A 20,278-nucleotide genomic window follows, 5' to 3' on the forward strand; every position below is an offset into this window, starting at 1 on the left:
AGGGAGTCGTCTTCAAAGACGGAAAGTCTAAAACTGAACAGGGGGTAAGAAAGGTGCCTTGAAACTGATGACAGCATCTGAAAAGTATGCTTTCTGGGAGCACCAGTGAAGAGACGTTCACATCTGCATGAATACAGGGGAAAGATGCTGAAAGTACATGTTGGGCAAGAACTAGCATACATTTTCTAAATTATTCTATTACCTGTCTTTGACAGGCAACAACTTTAGTCATTAGTAAGTGCGATAGAGAGCCAGGATTAAACTAAATAGTCTTTATTCTCCTTTACAGATGGAGCAAAATTGTAATAAAGGTGGCCTGAATATTTTCTATTTTTTATTGTTTTAGGCATTATGTGCCAAGTCAAGAGTCACATAGGACAGAGGACATTGGATGGAGACTGATTCTGTGAAATCGTATGTTGGTGGAGGTAGCTTAAGTATCGTGAGAGAATAATTTAGAGGTAACAATAGTTAAGCATTTTGAAATATATAAGCACTTGTTTTAGAAATAACATGAAGAGAACTACTCATAGCAGCGCTACGTAAATTAAGAACTACAACTCCTCGCGGTCCCTCCTGATTGGTCATCTACGGAGGATGCAGGATCTACTGGGGAGACGATAGACTGGTGGGCCCTTTAAAGGGAATCTGGCTAGACAGTGGAGGGGCTGGAGTTTGTGTCAGAGTTAATCCATCTGTCTTGTCATCAATATTACTGTCTTTGGATTATTGTTTTGTCCTGGGTTACCACACCTTTATGAATGTATGGATTGTCCCATGCTTGTCTGTCGTGTGAGTACTGAGTTGGATTACTCACCATGCTTTGGAGAAGCGAGTGCTCCCCATTTCATCACCCCTCATTGCATCAGGAATACCGGTAGGACTGTTTACTGTATATTTTACATAAAGCAAGCTGCTCCCTGCATTATCATTTCTCCTTCATTCCACATCATTGGTTGCTACTTCTTTTGGACAGTGTATTGCACTTTGTGTTTTTCTGTCTTGTTGCTATTTTCGGGCTGTGGTATATTTGGAAGTAGGGGAGGGATTGTTTTTGTTTGTTGTTTGATTAGAATTCTCTTGCTATTTTTGTTTAATATATTCATGTTGATTATTATTTAATCTCATTGTTTCTGTGTCTCCATGTATGAGTGGTGCGAGTCGGGCAAAGGCTGGGTGCGTTCCTGGAGCTCCCTCTTCAAAAATAAACAAATCACTGTCCTTGTGGTGTTGTGAATCGTAGTGTCTCCTTGATTACTACATGCTGAAATGGTTATGCGAATAAAAGACAAGATTGTAGTAGGAGAAAGGTTGATGTAATACACAAAATGTACTCGTAAACAACAAGACTGGACGGTTGTCACATACATAGAGATTTTAAGGATAATAGCTGAACCTAAATGGTATAAGAAGAACAAGAGTGTAATAGAATAGACTTAATTTAATAAGTCATTTGGGTTTAGACCAATGAACCAATCAGAGTAAATGTATGTATCCAGCAGCACTATTAAGGAAAATTCAATTGTTTAAAAAGTGGACTTCTCCCCTTATTCTTTTGACCTTTCTGTAACAGACCACTGTGATGAATCCTCCTTCTTCATCATTTGCTGAGGGGTAAATAAAGACACAATGAACTGGTTTCCTTCTGTCTGGTTTCTGACTTAAAAACGATTTTCAAACTTGTCCTATTAGAGGATAAGTTTATTTCTTTAATTAATATGTTGATTTCTTCCACTGCATCCATTACTGACACCGAAGAATTTCTGTAAAGAGAGGACTTTAATGCATTATAATAATACTAGTTGTTATTGTAATAAAACGATGTTGTTTGAGCTGGTCTAAGACGGGTTGAAATCTAAATAATCCACATAGTCATCAATAGTGTTTGCAGTGCACTATGCTGCACCATGTCTCTGTTATACACTCACCTAAAGGATTATTAGGAACACCTGTTCAATTTCTCATTGATGCAATTATCTAATCAACCAATCACATGGCAGTTGCTTCAATGCATTTAGGGGTGTGGTCCTGGTCAAGACAATCTCCTGAACTCCAAACTGAATGTCAGAATGGGAAAGAAAGGTGATTTAAGCAATTTTGAGCGTGGCATGGTTGTTGGTGCCAGACATGCCGGTCTGAGTATTTCACAATCTGCTCAGTTACTGGGATTTTCACGCACAACCATTTCTAGGGTTTACAAAGAATGGTGTGAAAAGGGAAAAACATCCAGTATGCGGCAGTCCTGTGGGCGAAAATGCCTTGTTGATGCTAGAGGCCAGAGGAGAATGGGCCGACTGATTCAAGCTGATAGAAGAGCAACTTTGACTGAAATAACCACTCGTTACAACCGAGGTATGCAGCAAAGCATTTGTGAAGCCACAACACGCACAACCTTGAGGCGGATGGGCTACAACAGCAGAAGACCCTACCGGGTACCACTCATCTCCACTACAAATAGGAAAAAGAGGCTACAATTTGCACGAGCTCACCAAAATTGGACAGTTGAAGACTGGAAAAATGTTGCCTGGTCGGATGAGTCTCGATTTCTGTTGAGACATTCAAATGGTAGAGTCAGAATTTGGCGTAAACAGAATGAGAACATGGATCCATCATACCTTGTTACCACTGTGCAGGCTGGTGGTGGTAGTGTAATGGTGTGGGGGATGTTTTCTTGGCACACTTTAGGCCCCTTAGTGCCAATTGGGCATTGTTTAACTGCCACGGGCTACCTGAGCATTGTTTCTGACCATGTCCATCCCTTCATGACCACCATGTACCCATCCTCTGATGGCTACTTCCAGCAGGATAATGCACCATGTCACAAAGCTCAAATCATTTCAAATTGGTTTCTTGAACATGACAATCAGTTCACTGTACTAAAATGGCCCCCACAGTCACCAGATCTCAACCCAATAGAGCATCTTTGGGATGTGGTGGAACGGAGCCGTGACCTGGATGTGCATCCCACAAATCTCCATCAACTGCAAGATGCTATCCTATCAATATGAATGCTTTCAGCACCTTGTTGAATCAATGCCACGTAGAATTAAGGCAGTTCTGAAGGCGAAAGGGGTCAAATACCGTATTAGTATGGTGTTCCTAATAATCCTTTAGGTGAGTGTATGTCATTTGGTATAGGATCCATAAAAACAGTTAATGTTTGCCACGTGCCATTATTGAAATGACAAATGCAATGTTTTTTATTGCTAAAAATGTTTATGGGTTGAAACCTAAGTAAACCATGCAGACCTCAGTGTTAACGTTTGCGGTACACCATGCAATGCTTAAATCTCTGATAGATGATATTTGGTACGAGATTGGTGTTAATGTTTGTGATGCGCCCCTGTTGGAATGACAGAGACACAGCAAGCAGACAGACACACAGACACATATCCTTTTATCAAGGTGAATAGAAAAGGAAAATCAGAATTGTCATGTCATCTTCTAGCCCACTTAGTCCAGACCAGGGTCATGGTGGAAGCTGGAGCCTATTCAGCTAGCATAGGGCATAACACACTCTGGACAGAGTGCCAGTCCATTGCAAGGTAAATAAACACACACACACACACACACACACACACACACTAAACGCGCACTAGAGACAATTTAGCATCGCCGTTTCACCTAAGCTGATTGATTTTAGACAGTGAGAAGAAACCAAAGCAACAGGAGGAAACCCATACAGACATGTGGAGAACATACTGACTCCATGCAGGGAGGACCCAGGATGAAAACTTCAGCTACCACTGCATCACCATGCCACCCAAATTATAATTATGACAGTTATATTCCCTTTTTAAATAATGACAACGTCTTAGCATAAACCAACTGAAAGGAATTTTCTGTTTATGAGCAAAATGGAACAGGATCAATTGCAGAATGATCCTTTTAGGGTACCAGAGGGAATGTTTAGAAAAAATGCCCTGAGTACACTTCTTGATCAAAAAAGTGGGGTGGTGGAATAGGAAAAACAACAAAAAAAAAACAACAACTGTCCTAATCTTCGTTATGAAGGGGTCTGTTTGTAAGTTTTACTAATGAAGATAATAAAATAATCATTCAAGTTACAAAAAAGGCTGATTGTGGAAGTGTTGTGCAAAAACAGATCCACAGAATACCACAGCTTTGCTAAATATATCTGGAATTACTTGATGCCAAGATCAGTGCGAGGTAAAACAAACAATCAAATAACAGCTTTTGCCTTCAAATCCTTTTTCAAATGAATTCAAATCATATTTAGATAGTGACATTCGATCCAAGAGCCCTAATACTTACTATCCAATATAACAACACTAGGTGTGTGACACTAGGGCAGCGCTGTTCTAGCGAGCTGCATGAGTGTCGTTAGCTCACAGACACTCTCATAATAATGCGGTCCAGCATTAGCATCATTAGCAACAGAAATGCAGCGTTTTCAATTTACTGCCATACCACACATTCCTTGTGGATTACTTAATGATAAGCATATGCCAGCATGGCTTATTTGAACTAGCTTTTAATTACATTTTCTTGAACTTTTTGCTATTGGGTTAGATTGAACAATTTTTATACCAGTTCATATGCACCAAGTATAAAGAACTGACTAACATTAATAAACTGACCTTTCCTTGAGAAAAATTGGGTGAGCAACTGTCACCCTCACTTATCTTGCTCAAACTTTCTTGCCTTTCTTTACTTTTCTGCTCAAGTTCGACATTTCAATTTAAGCAAAACAAAATCGTGTCTAGTGTTCCCTAGCAAGACCTATGGTTCAACTTGGGAAGGACCGGGCTGAACCATTCTAGCTAAAACAGATGGGGATAATGCAACGTAGAAACTGTTTGGATTGTTGCTTTTGGCAAAAACCATTCATTTCTAAAACATATGTACTGTAAATCCTGCTTAAATTACATTCCGATAGATAGATAGATAGATAGATAGATAGATAGATAGATAGATAGATAGATAGATAGATAGATAGATAGATAGATAGATAGATAGATAGATAGATAGATACTAGATTATTAATCCCAAGAGGAAATTCACATTATCCAGCAGCAGCATACTGATCCGCTGTTACAAAACCGTAACCCATTTTGCTACATGTGTGGTTTATCTGCCCCCATCTGTGGACCAGAGCAGCACAAAAAAAAATACTGGAGGGCCTACCATGTAGCAGAGAAACATATGATTGAGCTATAATAGGCTGGTAATGTTTTAGATGTCTGGTGATGCACGTGTGCCACACTGAATGTGTGCCCACCCAGGTAAACTGCTGACCCTCTTTCTTGTTGGGTGACTGGGGCTTGAAATTGCTCCCCAAGAATGAGGAATTCCCAATAAAGTGCAGGTCATGAGCTCAAGCTGACTAAGTCTTTGCCGTCTGTGCATGTCACCCTTGGACGGTTTAGTGAGGTACTTACAGTGGTGTGAAAAACTATTTGCCCCCTTCCTGATTTCTTATTCTTTTGCATGTTTGTCACACAAAATGTTTCTGATCATCAAACACATTTAACCATTAGTCAAATATAACACAAGTAAACACAAAATGCAGTTTTAAATGATGGTTTTTATTATTTAGGGAGAACAAAAATCCAAACCTACATGGCCTTGTGTGAAAAAGTAATTGCCCCCTTGTTAAAAAATAACCTAACTGTGGTGTATCACACCGGAGTTCAATTTCCGTAGCCACCCCCAGGCCTGATTACTGCCAAACCTGTTTCAATCAAGAATCATCACTTAAATAGGAGCTGCCTGACACAGAGAAGTAGACCAAAAGCACCTCAAAAGCTAGACATCATGACAAGATCCAGAGAAATTCAGGAACAAATGAGAACAGAAGTAATTGAGTAATTACCCCAAGAGCACAGAGACGACTCATCCGAGAGGTCACAAAAGACCCCAGGACAACGTCTAAAGAACTGCAGGCCTCACTTGCCTCAATTAAGGTCAGTGTTCACGACTCCACCATAAGAAAGAGACTGGGCAAAACGGCCTGCATGGCACATTTCCAAGACGCAAACCACTGTTAAGCAAAAGAACATTAGGGCTCATCTCAATTTTGCTAAGAAACATCTCAATGATTGCCAAGACTTTTGGGAAAATACCTTGTGGACTGATGAGACAAAAGTTGAACTTTGTGGAAGGCAAATGTCCCGTTACATCTGGCGTAAAAGGAACACAGCATTTTAGAACAAGAACATCATACCAACAGTAAAATATGGTGGTGGTAGTGTGATGGTCTGGGGTTGTTTTGCTGCTTCAGGACCTGGAAGGCTTGCTGTGATAGATGGAACCATGAATTCTACTGTCTACCAAAAATCCTGAAGGAGAATGTCCGGCCATCTGTTCGTCAACTCAAGCTGAAGCGATCTTGGGTGCTGCAACAGGACAATGACCCAAAACACACCAGCAAATCCACCTCTGAATGGCTGAAGAAAAACAAAATGAAGACTTTGCAGTGGCCTAGTCAAAGTCCTGACCTGAATCCAATTGAGATGCTATGGCATGACCTTAAAAAGGCGGTTCATGCTAGAAAACCCTCAAAAGAAGCTGAATTACAACAATTCTGCAAAGATGAGTGGGCCAAAATTCCTCCAGAGCTGTAAAAGACTCATTGCAAGCTATCGCAAACGCTTGATTGCAGTTATTGCTGCTAAGGGTGGCCCAACCAGTTATTAGGTTCAGGGGGCAATTACTTTTTCACACAGGGCCCTGTAGGTTTGGATTTTTTTTTCTAACTAAATAATAAAAACCATCAATTAAAAACTGCATTTTGTGTTTACTTGTGTTATATTTGACTAATGATTAAATGTGTTTGATGATCAGAAACATTTTGTGTGACAAACATGCAAAAGAATAAGAAATCACGAAGGGGGCAAATAGTTTTTCACACCACTGTATTTGGCCCTGCTGCAGCAGATCGTGGCCTCTGACGGAGCACCCAGATGATGATCAAATTTAACTATAGAGAAAGTAAACGTCCTAACAAGGTTTCCATAGATGAACCTGTGGAAGGATCATTACTGAGGCTTAAGGAGCAAAAGCGGAGGCCCAGTGCATCCACTCAACCCCATCTTTCCCCGAAGCCGACATCCTGCTGGAGCCTAACCTTATTTTTTTCATACAATTGATGCTTCGGTATCCTTTGGAGTGTAACTTAAGCAATAAAACTGAACAGACTATAAATTATTCTTCTAAATGTATTTTCAATAATTGGCTAATAAAAATTGTTTAAATTTTAGTCCAATGTTTTTGATGGCGCCGTCAGTCAGAGGCCATTGGGACACCAGTCCAACGCAGGGCACATTCACTCACATAACCACACTGACTTGGCCTGGGTTAAGGTGAAGATGCCAGTTTGTGGGAAGTGGGAGGAAAATCGGATTACCTGGCAAAAGGAACAAACATAGGGAGAAGATAAAACACTGCCTTGGCCCAAATCCTAATCAATCTCAGAAAAAACATTCATCCATTCAATCTCTTATCCATGTCCTGGACTCTAATGGATGCAAGGCAGGGCAACTTAAGACCCAATAGCAAAAATCAGTTATAACAAGAAAATAATGTACAGCCATCTGTATCTGGAGCCTGGACACAGCCAGCACCATTTCTGTGACATTGATCTTGGCTTATCGTATAGTTATATCATTACATTTATAGCACAAAAAAATTCTTTTTCTCTTTAGTGCCAATAGACTTATCATGCGTGACAAAGAGATTCCATACCAAGGATGAATCTGATATCCGTGAGCCAGGCGTCACTGTAGATGGCACAGTGGAGCAGATAGTGTCCTTGAAAGAAGCCATTCATGGTGCAAAAGATGATGGCAGCAATCACAATGTCAAGAGGGGAGTGTCGGCCCCGGGTCAACAGGGAGTAGATGAAGGTCCTAAACGCAAAACAGAATTTCACAGCGTCAGATTCGTTCATTCCACATCTGACAGCATTTAAGAAATCTCAGAAGACAAAGCAGGATGAAACAATCCTGAGCTGTCCAGCAGTTAACTTGGAGAACTATGGTCACTGAGTCAGACTGGAAACTGCTCAAATTAACCATGTGGTGCAACTTGATGTTATACAGGAGGAAAAATTGTGAAAAATTACCCTAAACAGGAAAACAAATTGAATGGAAATATTTTCCCACGTTGCGGATTTCTTCTTTTGTTATACCACACTCATAACGGATGACAAGTTTCAAGTTACAATCACTTCGACACACTGTAGACATCTGTGCAGTGGGAAAGTCTGAGAAGTGGGCACACCATCTAGTAGCCCTGGCCCATCCATGTGGTCTTCAGACCCTGGCACTGAGTCTAGCAAAGCCTGGATTGGAACATGATTGAAAAAGCATTGCTGTCCCTCAATAAACCTCATTGTCGCTCCTTGAAGAACACTCAAATATTCCTCTTTGCAGATGCAAGCATTTTATTCATGAAAAGGTTGCTAATTTTTTCAGCTTAATGGTGATATTCTGGAATCATTTCAGTCAGGATGCAAAGCTTTTCATAGTGCCAAGTCCGCTCTTTTGAAGGTCACAAATGACTTGTTACTTGTTGTGCTGTTTTGACCTTATGGGATATGAATACTGCTTATGAGACGCCATAGACTACCCTTGGGTTAGATCATTAAGAAACACAAGATCTCCTTTCACTATTATTTTTGAAGACCCTTTTTGGATGCTTGGGAAAGATTAAAGGCTGGTTGGGAAATCATTTCCTCCAGCTGAATGAAAGTAAATGTGAAGTGGTCTTGTCTGAACATTAGAACAATGTAGCCGAGAACAGGCCATTCAGCTCAACAACAGTCCTGTCCACTTCATTCTTCTAAAATAACATCAAGTCGAGTCTTGAAGGCCCCTAAAGTCCTACTGTCTACCAAACTACTTGGTCGCTTATTCCAAGTGTTTATGGCTCTCTCTGCGCAGAAAGAATTCCTGTTTGTGTAAAATTTACCCTTAACAAGTTCCCAACTGTGTCCTCGAGTTCTTGATGAACTCATTTTACAGTCACCGTCTCGATCCACTGGACTAATGCCCTTCATAATTTTAAACACTTCCATCATGTCTCCTCTTAATCTCCTTTGACTTAAAAGGCTTGGCTCTTTTGGCTTGGCTATAAAGCAGTTGTACTGAAGTCTCATTTTGATTGAATGAGGCAGCCACCCATGTTGGGGGTAAGCTGAGCATATGGGGGCGTTATGGGGCACCTTAGTTTGTAAAGTGAAAGTACAGTGCCCTAAATCTGTACATTTGGAGCACTGGAAAGTAGACGCAGTATACTGTTAGGTCCATAAATATTTGGACAGAGACAACTTTTTCTAATTTTGGTTCTCTACATTACCACAATGAATTTTAAATGAAACAACTCAGATGCAGTTGAAGTGCAGACTTTCAGCTTTAATTCAGTGGATTGAACAAAAAGATTACATAAAAATGTGAGGCAACTAAAGCATTTTTAACACAATCCCTTCATTTCAGGGGCTCAAAAGTAATTGGACAACTGACTCAAAGGCTATTTCATGGGCAGGTGTGGTCAAGTCCGTCGTTATGCCATTATCAATTAAGCAGATAAAAGGCCTGGAGTTGATTTGAGGTGTGGTGCTTGCATGTGGAAGATTTTGCTGTGAACAGACAACATGTGGTCAAAGGAGCTCTCCATGCAGGTGAAAGAAGCCATCCTTAAACTGTGAAAACAGAAAAAACAGATCCGAGAAATTGCTACAATATTACAAGTGGCAAAATCTAAAGTCTGGTACATCCTGAAAAAGAAAGCAAGCACTGGTGAACTCAGCAACGCAAAAAGACCTGGACGTCCACAGAAGACAACAGTGGTGGATGATCACTGAATCATTTCCATGGTGAACAGAAACCCTTTCACAGCAGCCAACCAAGTGAACAACACTCTCCAGGGGTCGGCGTATCGATATCCAAGTCTACAATAAAGAGAAGACTGCATGAAAGTAAATACAGAGGGTGCACTGCAAGGTGCAAGCCACTCATAAGCCTCCAAAATAGAAAGGCTAGATTGGACTTTGCTAAAAAAACATCTCAAAAAGCCAGCACAGTTCTGGAAAAACATTCTTTGGACAGATGAAACCAAGATCAACCTCTACCAGGATAATGGCAAGAAAAAAGTATGGAGAAGGCGTGGAACAGCTCATTATCCAAAGCATACCACATCATCTGTAAAACACGGTGGAGGCAGTGTGATGGCTTGGGCGTGCATGGCTGCCAGTGGCACTGGGACACTAGTGGTTTATTGATGATGTGACACAGGACAGAAGCAGCCGAATGTATTCTGAGGTATTCAGAGACGTACTGTCTGCTCAAATCCAGCTAGTGATTGGGCTGCGTTTCATGATACAGATGGACAATGACCCAAAACATACAGCCAAAGCAACCCAGGAGTTTATTAAAGCAAAGAAGTGGAAAATTCTTGAATGGCCAAGTCAGTCACCTGATCTTAACCCAACTGAGCAGGCATTTCACTTGTTGAAGACTTAACTTCAGACAGAAAGGCCCACAAACAAACAGCAACTGAAAGCCACTGCAGTAAAGGCCTGGCAGAGCATTAAAAAGGAGGAAACCCAGCATCTGGTGATGTCCATGAGTTCAAGACTTCAGGCTGTCATTGCCAGCAAAGGGTTTTCAACCAAGTATTAGAAATCAACATTTTATTTCCAGTTATTTAATTTGTCTACTTTTGAGCCCCTGAAATAAAGGGATTGTGTTAAAAAAATGCTTTAGTTGCCTCACATTTTTATGCAATCTTTTTGTTCAATCCACTGAATTAAAGCTGAAAGTCTGCACTTCAACTGCATCTGAGTTGTTTCATTTAAAATTCATTGTGGTAATGTAGAGAACCAAAATTAGAAAAAAGTTGTCTCTGTCCAAATATTTATGGACCAAACTGTAACTAACATTAATACACACATTGTAGGGTGAACACACACACACATATCAAACACTCATTGGCCAATTTACAGCGGTGTGAAAAACTATTTGCCCCCTTCCTGATTTCTTATTCTTTTGCATGTTTGTCACACAAAATGTTTCTGATCATCAAACACATTTAACCATTAGTCAAATATAACACAAGTAAACACAAAATGCAGTTTTTAAATGATGGTTTTTATTATTTAGGGAGAAAAAATCCAAACCTACATGGCCCTGTGTGAAAAGTAATTGCCCCTTGTTAAAAATAACCTAACTGTGGTGTATCACACCTGAGTTCAATTTCGTAGCCACCCCTCAGGCCTGATTACTGCCACACCTGTTTCAATTAAGAAATCACTTAAATAGGAGCTGCCTGACACAGAGAAGTAGACCAAAAGCACATCAAAAGCTAGACATCATGACAAGATCCAGAGAAATTCAGGAACAAATGAGAACAGAAGTAATTGAGATCTATCAGTCTGGTAAAGGTTATAAAGCCATTTCTAAAGCTTTGGGACTCCAGCGAACCACAGTGAGAGCCATTATCCACAAATGGCAAAAACATGGAACAGTGGTGAACCTTCCCAGGAGTGGCGGCCGACCAAAATTACCCCAAGAGCGCAGAGACAACTCATCCGAGAGGTCACAAAAGACCCCAGGACAACGTCTAAAGAACTGCAGGCCTCACTTGCCTCAATTAAGGTCAGTGTTCACGACTCCACCATAAGAAAGAGACTGGGCAAAAACGGCCTGCATGGCAGATTTCCAAGACGCAAACCACTGCTAAGCAAAAAGAACATTAGGGCTCGTCTCAATTTTGCTAACAAACATCTCAATGATTGCCAAGACTTTTGGGAAAATACCTTGTGGACTGATGAGACAAAAGTTGAACTTTTTGGAAGGCAAATGTCCCGTTACATCTGGCGTAAAAGGAACACAGCCTTTCAGAAAAGAACATCATACCAACAGTAAAATATGGTGGTGGTAGTGTGATGGTCTGGGGTTGTTTTGCTGCTTCAGGACCTGGAAGGCTTGCTGTGATAGATGGAACCATGAATTCTACTTTCTACCAAAAAATCCTGAAGGAGAATGTCCGGCCATCTGTTCGTCAACTCAAGCTGAATCGATCTTAGGTGCTGCAACAGGACAATGACCCAAAACACACCAGCAAATCCACCTCTGAATGGCTGAAGAAAACCAAAATGAAGACTTTGGAGTGGCCTAGTCAAAGTCCTGACCTGAATCCAATTGAGATGCTATGGCTTGACCTTAAAAAGGCGGTTCATGCTAGAAAACCCTCAAAAGAAGCTGAATTACAACAATTCTGCAAAGATGAGTGGGCCACAATTCCTCCAGAGCGCTGTAAGAGACTCATTGCAAGTTATCATAACGCTTGATTGCAGTTATTGCTGCTAAGGGTGGCCCAACCAGTTATTAGGTTCAGGGGCAATTACTTTTCACACAGGGCCATGTAGGTTTGGATTTTTTCTCCTAAATAATAAAACCATCATTTAAAAACTGCATTTTGTGTTTACTTGTGTTATATTTGACTAATGGTTAAATGTGTTTGATGATCAGAAACATTTTGTGTGACAAACATGCAAAAGAATAAGAAATCAGGAAGGGGGCAAATAGTTTTTTACACCACTGTATAGTCAGGTCCATGAGTATTTGGACAGTGTCACAATTTTCAGACTTTTGGCTCTATATGCCACCACAATGGATTTGAAATGAAGCAAACAAGATATGATTGCAGTTTACATACCAGGAGAAGGTGGGAGCGGAGGATGCCATCATCTATATGCTACACCGATCCCTCTCCCACTTGGACAGAGGCAGTGGTGCTGTTAGAATTATGTTTCTGGACTTCTCTAGCGCCTTCAACACCATCCAACCTCTGCTCCTTAGGGACAAGCTGACAGAGATGGAAATAAATTCACACCTGATGGCATGGATCGTGGACTATCTTACAGACAGGCCTCAGTATGTGCGTCTAGGGAACTGCAGGTCTGACATTCTGGTCAGCAACACAGGAGCGCTGCAGGGGACTGTACGTTCTCCGGTCCTGTTCGGCCTATATACATCGGACTTCTAATAAAACTCGGAGTCCTGGCACGTGCAAAAGTTCACTGACGACACTGCTATCGTGGGCTGCATCAGGAGTGGACAGGAGGAGGAGTATAGGAACCTAATCAAGGACTTTGTTAAATAGTGTGACTCAAACCACCTACAACTCAACACCAGCAAAACCAAGGAGCTGGTGGTGGGGCCCAGGCCCCTCATGGACCCCGTGATCATCAGAGGTGACTGTGTGCAATGGGTGCAAACCTACCGGGGAGTGTAGTTGGATGATAAATTGGACTGGACTGCCAATACTGATGCTCTGTGTAAGAAAGAACAGAGCTGACTATACTTCCTTAGAAGACTGACATCCTTCAACAACTGCAATAACATGCTGCAGATGTTTTATCAGATGGTTGTGGCAAGCACCCTCTTCTACGCGGTGGTGTGCTGTGGAGGAAGCATAAAGAAGAAGGACGCCTCACGCCTGGACAAACTGTTGAGGAAGGCAGGCTCTATTGTAGGCATGGAGCTGGACAGTTTGACATCTGTGGTGGAGCAACGGGTGCTGAGCAGGCTCCAGTCAATCATGGAGAATCCACGGCATCCACTGAACAGGATCATCTCCAGAAAGAGGAGCAGCTTTAACGACGGACTGCTGTCACCGTCCTGCTCCACTGACAGACTGAGGAGATCGTTCCTCCCCTACACTATGCGACTCTTCAATTCCAGCCAGGGGGGTAAACGTTAACATTACACAACGTTACTGTCTGTTATACCTGCATTTTTATCAATCTTTAATTTAATATTGTTTATATAGCATTGTATAGTATGCTGCTGCTGGATTATGTGAATTTCTCCTTGGGATTAATAAAGAATCTATCTATCTATCATTATCATGAATATTATCAATAATACATTATTTGAATGTTTAATTTAACTCCGGTTAGTTTTTTTACTCTACCTAATAGCTTGAGGTTACAGATGTAGAAGGGAGGGTGGGAGAACTTATAAAGTACAATATCTTATAAACTGTGGCAGGTCTATGGGATGTGAGGCATTCTGACAAAGAATACACAATAAAGAATGCAAAATGGGAAAGTAAAGTAATATACATCTATACCAAAACAAAACACAGTCCAAACACTTATGGACTTAACTGGAGTGTCACTAATTCACCTACCCTGCACATCTTTAGACAGTGAGAAGATACTTGAGCAAACACAGATATGGTGAGAACATACAAACTCCACACAGGGAGCACTCAGGATGAGAACCCTGGTCTCCTTACTGCAAGGCAGCAGCTCTACCACTGCACCACCATCTCTGCAAAGTGGTCTAAATTAATTACAACTATAAAAGAAAAAGTGAATGGATTGTATCACATGTTCACCCCCTTTAATATGTCACCCCTAAATCCTCAGCAGTGCAGCCCATCTCAGAATTAGTGAAACGGAGGTCACCTGTTTGGGTTTCAGTTGACTGTAGTACAACTGCTCCTGAATGTGGAAGGTCCAACTTGTGACAAGTCAAATATGGTAGACTGCACAAAGAAAAGAAAAGAACATTCTAACCAACCCGATGAAAAAGTGACTGAAAAACACAAGTCAGAGGATGGAGACAAGAAAATATCCAAGTAACGTGTTCAATCGGTCATTAAGAAAATGGAAAACAGTATGGCACAACTGTATACCAGCTTAGAGCAGGCTGTCTACAAAAATGGAGTGATCAGCAAGAAGACAACTAGTGAGAGAGGCCAGCAAAAGACCAAAGAGAACTCTGAAGGAGTTGCAAGCTACAGTGGATCACACTAGAGAGACTGTGCAGCCAACAACTGATGCTTTATGGGAGAATAGCAAAGAGAAAAATCAGGAGTGTGCTCCCCTCGACTTTATCATATACTGAAATAGAGGAAAAGGTCATCAGAACCACTTCCAGTCGTGCAATATTTCTCAAATATCATAGGTCTTTGTTTATCATTATAACTAATCTATACTAATAAAAGGCAAAGCCCTCACTCACTCACTCACTCACTCCACTAATTCTTAAACTTCCCGTGTAGGTAGTAGGCTGAAATTTGGCAGGCTCATTCCTTACAGCTTACTTCGAAACGTTAAGCAGGTTTCATTTCGAAATTCTACACGTAACGGTCATAACGGTCAACAACGTCCGCCATGTTGAACTTTCTTATTCATGGCCCCATCTTCACGAAATTTGGTAGTCGGCTTCCCTGCGCTAACCGAAAACAATGTACAGGCACATACTTATTTCGATGGTATGACGCCACTGTCGGCCGTCATATTGAACTTTCCAAAGTCACTAATTTTCCAACTTCCCATGTAGGTAGAAGGCTGACCCCATCTTCATGAAATTTGGTAGGCGGCTTCCCTGCACTAACCAAAACTGATGTACGTACTTATTTCGGTTGTATGACGCCACTGTCGGCTGCCATATTGAACTTTCCAACGTCACTAATTCTCCAACTTCCTGTGTAGGTAGAATGCTGAAATTTGGCAGGCTCATTCCTTACAGCTTACTTACAAAAGTTAAGAAGGTTTCTTTTCGAAATTCTACGCGGAACGGTCATAACGGTTGACAACGTTCGCCATGTTGAACTTTCTTATGTATAGCCCCATCTTCACGAAATTTGGTAGGTGACTTCCCTGCGCTAACCAAAACTGATGTACGTACTTATTTCAGTGGTATGATGCCACTGTCGGCCGCCATATTGAACTTTTCAACGGTCTTTGTTACTTATGGGCCCATCTTCAAGAACTTTGGTACGCGGGTTCCCAACACTAACTGAATCCTACTTACGTACATATATACGTCCATAGCCTGCAGCTCAGTCACCATGTGAGGCGGCGTTGGGTCCCCCATTCCAACGCCTCCCACGTTGTTGGCTGCCTGCCTATATAAGGCCGTCCGTCGCTCCAGTCTCTAAATTCCCTTCCTTGCTTCGCCACGGGATTCACATCTCCCTGCTGATAACTGCAGCCTTTTTATTTAATCCATGGCTTTTCTGCTGTTTTATTGTTCATTTTTTACGATTCTAGTTATTGTGTAGGTATTTTAGACTTACTTTACATTGTTCAGGTACCCATTTCCTTTATCATTCCAACTGTACCCCCATTAACATGTCTATCGAGGTGATCACCATCGATCAAAGAACTGTCACTTACCAGTGGTTTCCATGCCCGGAGATGGCACCTCCTTTTCCATTCTCTTTGTTACATATTGTACGGCCATATCAGGCTCACTCTTGATATCCGGAGGAACTTTGTGTCTTATGTATTGAATGACTGGGACAGGTTCAAGGTGTGGACTGATGACGGTACAGGAGATAATTATACTACACAGGAGCACTAGAAGAGTGAAATGCTTAAGCCCTTCACCTATGCATCTGCATGTGAGTTGATGGCTGCCGCTGAATTGTTCGGTTGTCGCTTTCAGGTGTACCGAAATGGCCAAATATTTTAAACCTTTGGACAACCGCCAATGCTTCTTAAACATCTTAAATTGACAGGTAACGATTTCAGTAGTGGACACTTTCATATTTATGAATGTTTAAACTCTCAAAAGCTGGATGTGAAGTTATCGATGAAACTGGTTGTATGCTTACAACGCTTGACAGATGCCGAATGTCACTTCAACACAAGTTCTACAAATACTGTCGTAATTGAAACAAACCATGACACTCAAACCGATTATGACAGCAGCAATCCAAGCTGTGAGATTTGAAACAAGATTACTGTTCACATGGCCAACTGTACGTTGCATGCTCAAGAGTAAGTTCAGCACACAGCTTGGTCATATTACAATCGGAGGGCCGAACTCACAATGTGGTATACAAAGAGATCCTTAACAAATATAACTCAGGATCCTTGGTGATACAATGGGGCCAACAAGAAGAAACTGAGGAACAGCATTATAACATTAGAACATTAGAACAATTTGAAGAGGACAGGCCATTCAGCACAACAAAGCTCAACAGTTCTATCCACCTAAACCCCTCAAAATAACATCTAGTCAAGGTATGAAGGCTCCTAAAGTCATCCTCTCTTCCACTCTACCTGAAAACATATTCCATGTCTCAGAGGCTTTCTGTGTGAGGAAGAAATTTTTAAAGGTTTGTGTAAAATTTACTCTAAATAAATTTCCAAATTTCCAAAGGGTCATAAGGTCCTTATTTTACAGCTTTTGTTGATTTTCATAAAGTATTCGACTCAGTTGGTCGAGCTGCCTGTGAGACATCCTGAGACTTTGCGGGATCCCCACAAAGCTGCTGGATATCATGGCCGGCCTGTACACTGGTACTGTGCGTGCTGTGCAAAGTGAAAGCAGAACCTCTGCATTTTCCCCGGTTGATTCTATGGTGTGTTCTTGCTCCTTCTCCGTTCTATTCTTGCACTGACTGGTTGTTTGTTCCAACGGCTATGGGGCTTCTGTTGGTTAAAGAAAAATTCACTAAGATCTTGACTTTGCTGATGATGCTGTGATCTTCGTGGAGTTAATGAAGGCTCTAGAGAGCCTGAGCAAGGAGTGAGTCTGAGTGTCTACGTTTATGAGTGTCCTGAATAAAAAACAAGATCCAGGCCTTTAATGACCTCTTGGGCACAGCCATCAGCAGTGTGTCTGTCTAGGGAGAGAAAGTCAGACACATCAGGAGGTTTACTTACCTTGGCAGCAGCTTTCATGTCTTTAATGAATCTTCCTATGAAGTCAGTAGACTGTTTGGGAGAGTTTGGGGGGAGGTGGGGGGTATGAGGTCACTGGAAAGGGATGTGTGGCGCTCCTGATATCTTTACAAAAGGACGAAGGCCCAACTCTTTACACTCCTGGTGCTCCCCGTTTGCTATATGGTTGTGAGACATGGACACTATCCAGCAACCTGAGACGAAGACTGAACTCCTTTGGTACTTTGTCTCTTCAGAGAATCCTTGGGTACCACTAGTTTGACATTGCGTTGGATGAGCAGTTGCTCACGGAGTCCCAAATGAGGTATATTACCTGCATTGTCAGTTAGCATCAGTTACAGCACTATGGCCATGTGATGTGAATCCACAAGGGTGATCCGGCTCACAGGATTCTCATTGCTGATGACATGAGTGACTGGACCAGGCCAAGGTGATGCCCACATAACACCTGGCAGCGGCAGATAGAGGGTCATTCTGGTAGGGGGGTGGGACTGGACCACTTGTCTGCCTGGGGAGTCACCAGCTGGGATCCCAAGCTGTTTTGTCGTTTGGTGGCTGCGGCAATGCGCTGTACCGGTGCATGCTCCCCAAACTGACCTGACCTGAAGTTTCCAACAATGTCCCCATGTTCTTGATGAACTCATTTTAAAGTCACAGTCTTTATCTACTGGACTAATTCCCTTCATAATTTTAAACACTTCAATCATGCCTCCTCTTAAAGGCTCAGGTCTTGTAATCTTTCCTAAAAACTTATCCCCTTTAGTCCTGGAATCAGCCAAGTCGCTCTTCTCTGGACTTTTATAAGCTTTATAATGCATTATCAATTTGTTTCCAGATATCCCAACATATTAACATATCTGCAATATATTTTGAAATATAATACATGTATATTAAGATATCTCAAATACATTTTGTCAGATCTCAAACTGAACTTCAATGCATTTTAAGATATCTCTCTATTATAAAAAAAAAACTTGGAAAGGAAAACCAGGGAGACGAGACGTGATCTTCTTGGAAGACACTCAAAAGACCCACGAGACGAAAGAGATTGTCCATGGAGGGTCTTGCGGGGACCGTAAACATGAGACTTGGTGCCAAGAGATTGTCCCAGGACTGTCTCGCGGGGATGTGGAACATGAGACTCTTGCAAGACATGCCCTACTTACAACCAATATCAAATAAGACCACGGGCAACAAAACACTTAGTCGTGTAAAGGCATGTAGCAGACACAGACCCTGTGCTCTCAGCTCATATAAAGCATATAAGGACAATACGTTCTAGATGAAACATCAATGACTAAGCGAAGATGAAAGAGCAGTGTGGAGAAAAGAGACCTAAAAGCGTTGGAGAGAAAAAAATGCAGATAAGAGATTATGAAAGCAGTGGAATTCGAAAGGCTCAGTAAAACGATGGTGCGATACACATGCAGAGAAAGGTAAAGAATATGAAAGCAGTAAAATTCGAAAGTATTGTAGCATCCCAGCCAGGTTGAAGCCTTTTTTTGAGTGACTGTTCGGTCCAATTGAGGGAGGGCGGAGTACAACACGGAAGACTGACAGTGGGGTATTGAGAGGTTGGGGAGGGTTCTAGAAGGTTGTGTTTGGGGTTACGAAGTCGGCGATTGTTCAAGTAAAACTTTTGTGACACTTTATTACATCAGTCTGTTTTTTTTTACTTCTTCTCTTTTCGAGTCGGACGCAGAGGTCGCACTCTGGTATCAAAAAATAGGAAGTAAAGATCACATTAGTGCAAACAAAAGGAAATTATTACTCAAAAAAAGGGAAAATAATCATCACGGACCAGGTTTAATTGAAACAATAGCAGGACAAAGCGAGGTCAGAAATAAAAGAGTAGAAAACAAAGTAAAACGTCATCAAGTAGTTCAAAAACGAAGGGGCGAAACACATGTAGAGCAGGTTAGAAATAATGAAAACTGTGGAATTCAAAAGACACAAAAAAAACGTAGGCACGATATACATGCAGAGCAAGTTACAGAATATAAAAGCAGAAAAATTCAAAAGTATCAAAAAAAGATAAAGATCGCATTAGCGCTAAAATAGAGAAATTATTACTCATGAAATAATGGAAAGGCTAATAGAGATCGAATTTATGGACAGAGGTGATATGTCAGAAGTATGGAAATATTGTAAGGATTTGAAGTTTAAGTCAGAGACTTGTAGATCATCTAATTTGTATTGCCATCAGGGAAAAGTAGTGTTTGTTCCCAATGAAGAGGTATATCCATGAGAAATAAAAATGTGAAATCCACATACGCAAGCGGCAGAGACGTGAAGTTGCTGGTGCATAGCACACAATGAGGAGGCGTATCCAAGAGAATGAAAAGATTTGATGTTTGGGGAAAGTGAAATTCACAAACAGTCAGCCAGTCATTTCCCAACCCACTATATCCGAAAACAGGGTCACGGGGGTCTGCTGGAGCCAACCCCAGCCAGCAATGGGCACAAGGCAGGAACAAACCCCGGGCAGGGCGCCAGCCCACCACAGAATCCACAAACACTACAGGCGAAATATACGAGTCTACAATAATCTTTACGCCTTCGCATCATTCAATGCTCAAAACAGATTTACACAATAATGGACCA

General features: G+C 41.5%; 1 protein-coding gene across 2 annotated transcripts in view; it reads right to left on the bottom strand.

Moving 5' to 3' along the window:
- The window catches only part of LOC120516843 (3-oxo-5-alpha-steroid 4-dehydrogenase 2-like), a 99,401-nt gene that overhangs the window by 31,811 nt on the left and 47,312 nt on the right, over nucleotides 1-20,278 (bottom strand). For both annotated transcript variants that reach the window (XM_039738801.1, XM_039738800.1), the window contains exon 2: nucleotides 7,708-7,871. In XM_039738801.1, the coding sequence (XP_039594735.1) occupies nucleotides 7,708-7,871 (164 nt within the window). The remainder of the gene's footprint in view (nucleotides 1-7,707; nucleotides 7,872-20,278) is intronic.

The sequence above is a fragment of the Polypterus senegalus genome, chromosome 16 (assembly GCF_016835505.1).
Source record: "Polypterus senegalus isolate Bchr_013 chromosome 16, ASM1683550v1, whole genome shotgun sequence".
In the NCBI taxonomy this organism is placed as follows: domain Eukaryota; kingdom Metazoa; phylum Chordata; class Cladistia; order Polypteriformes; family Polypteridae; genus Polypterus; species Polypterus senegalus.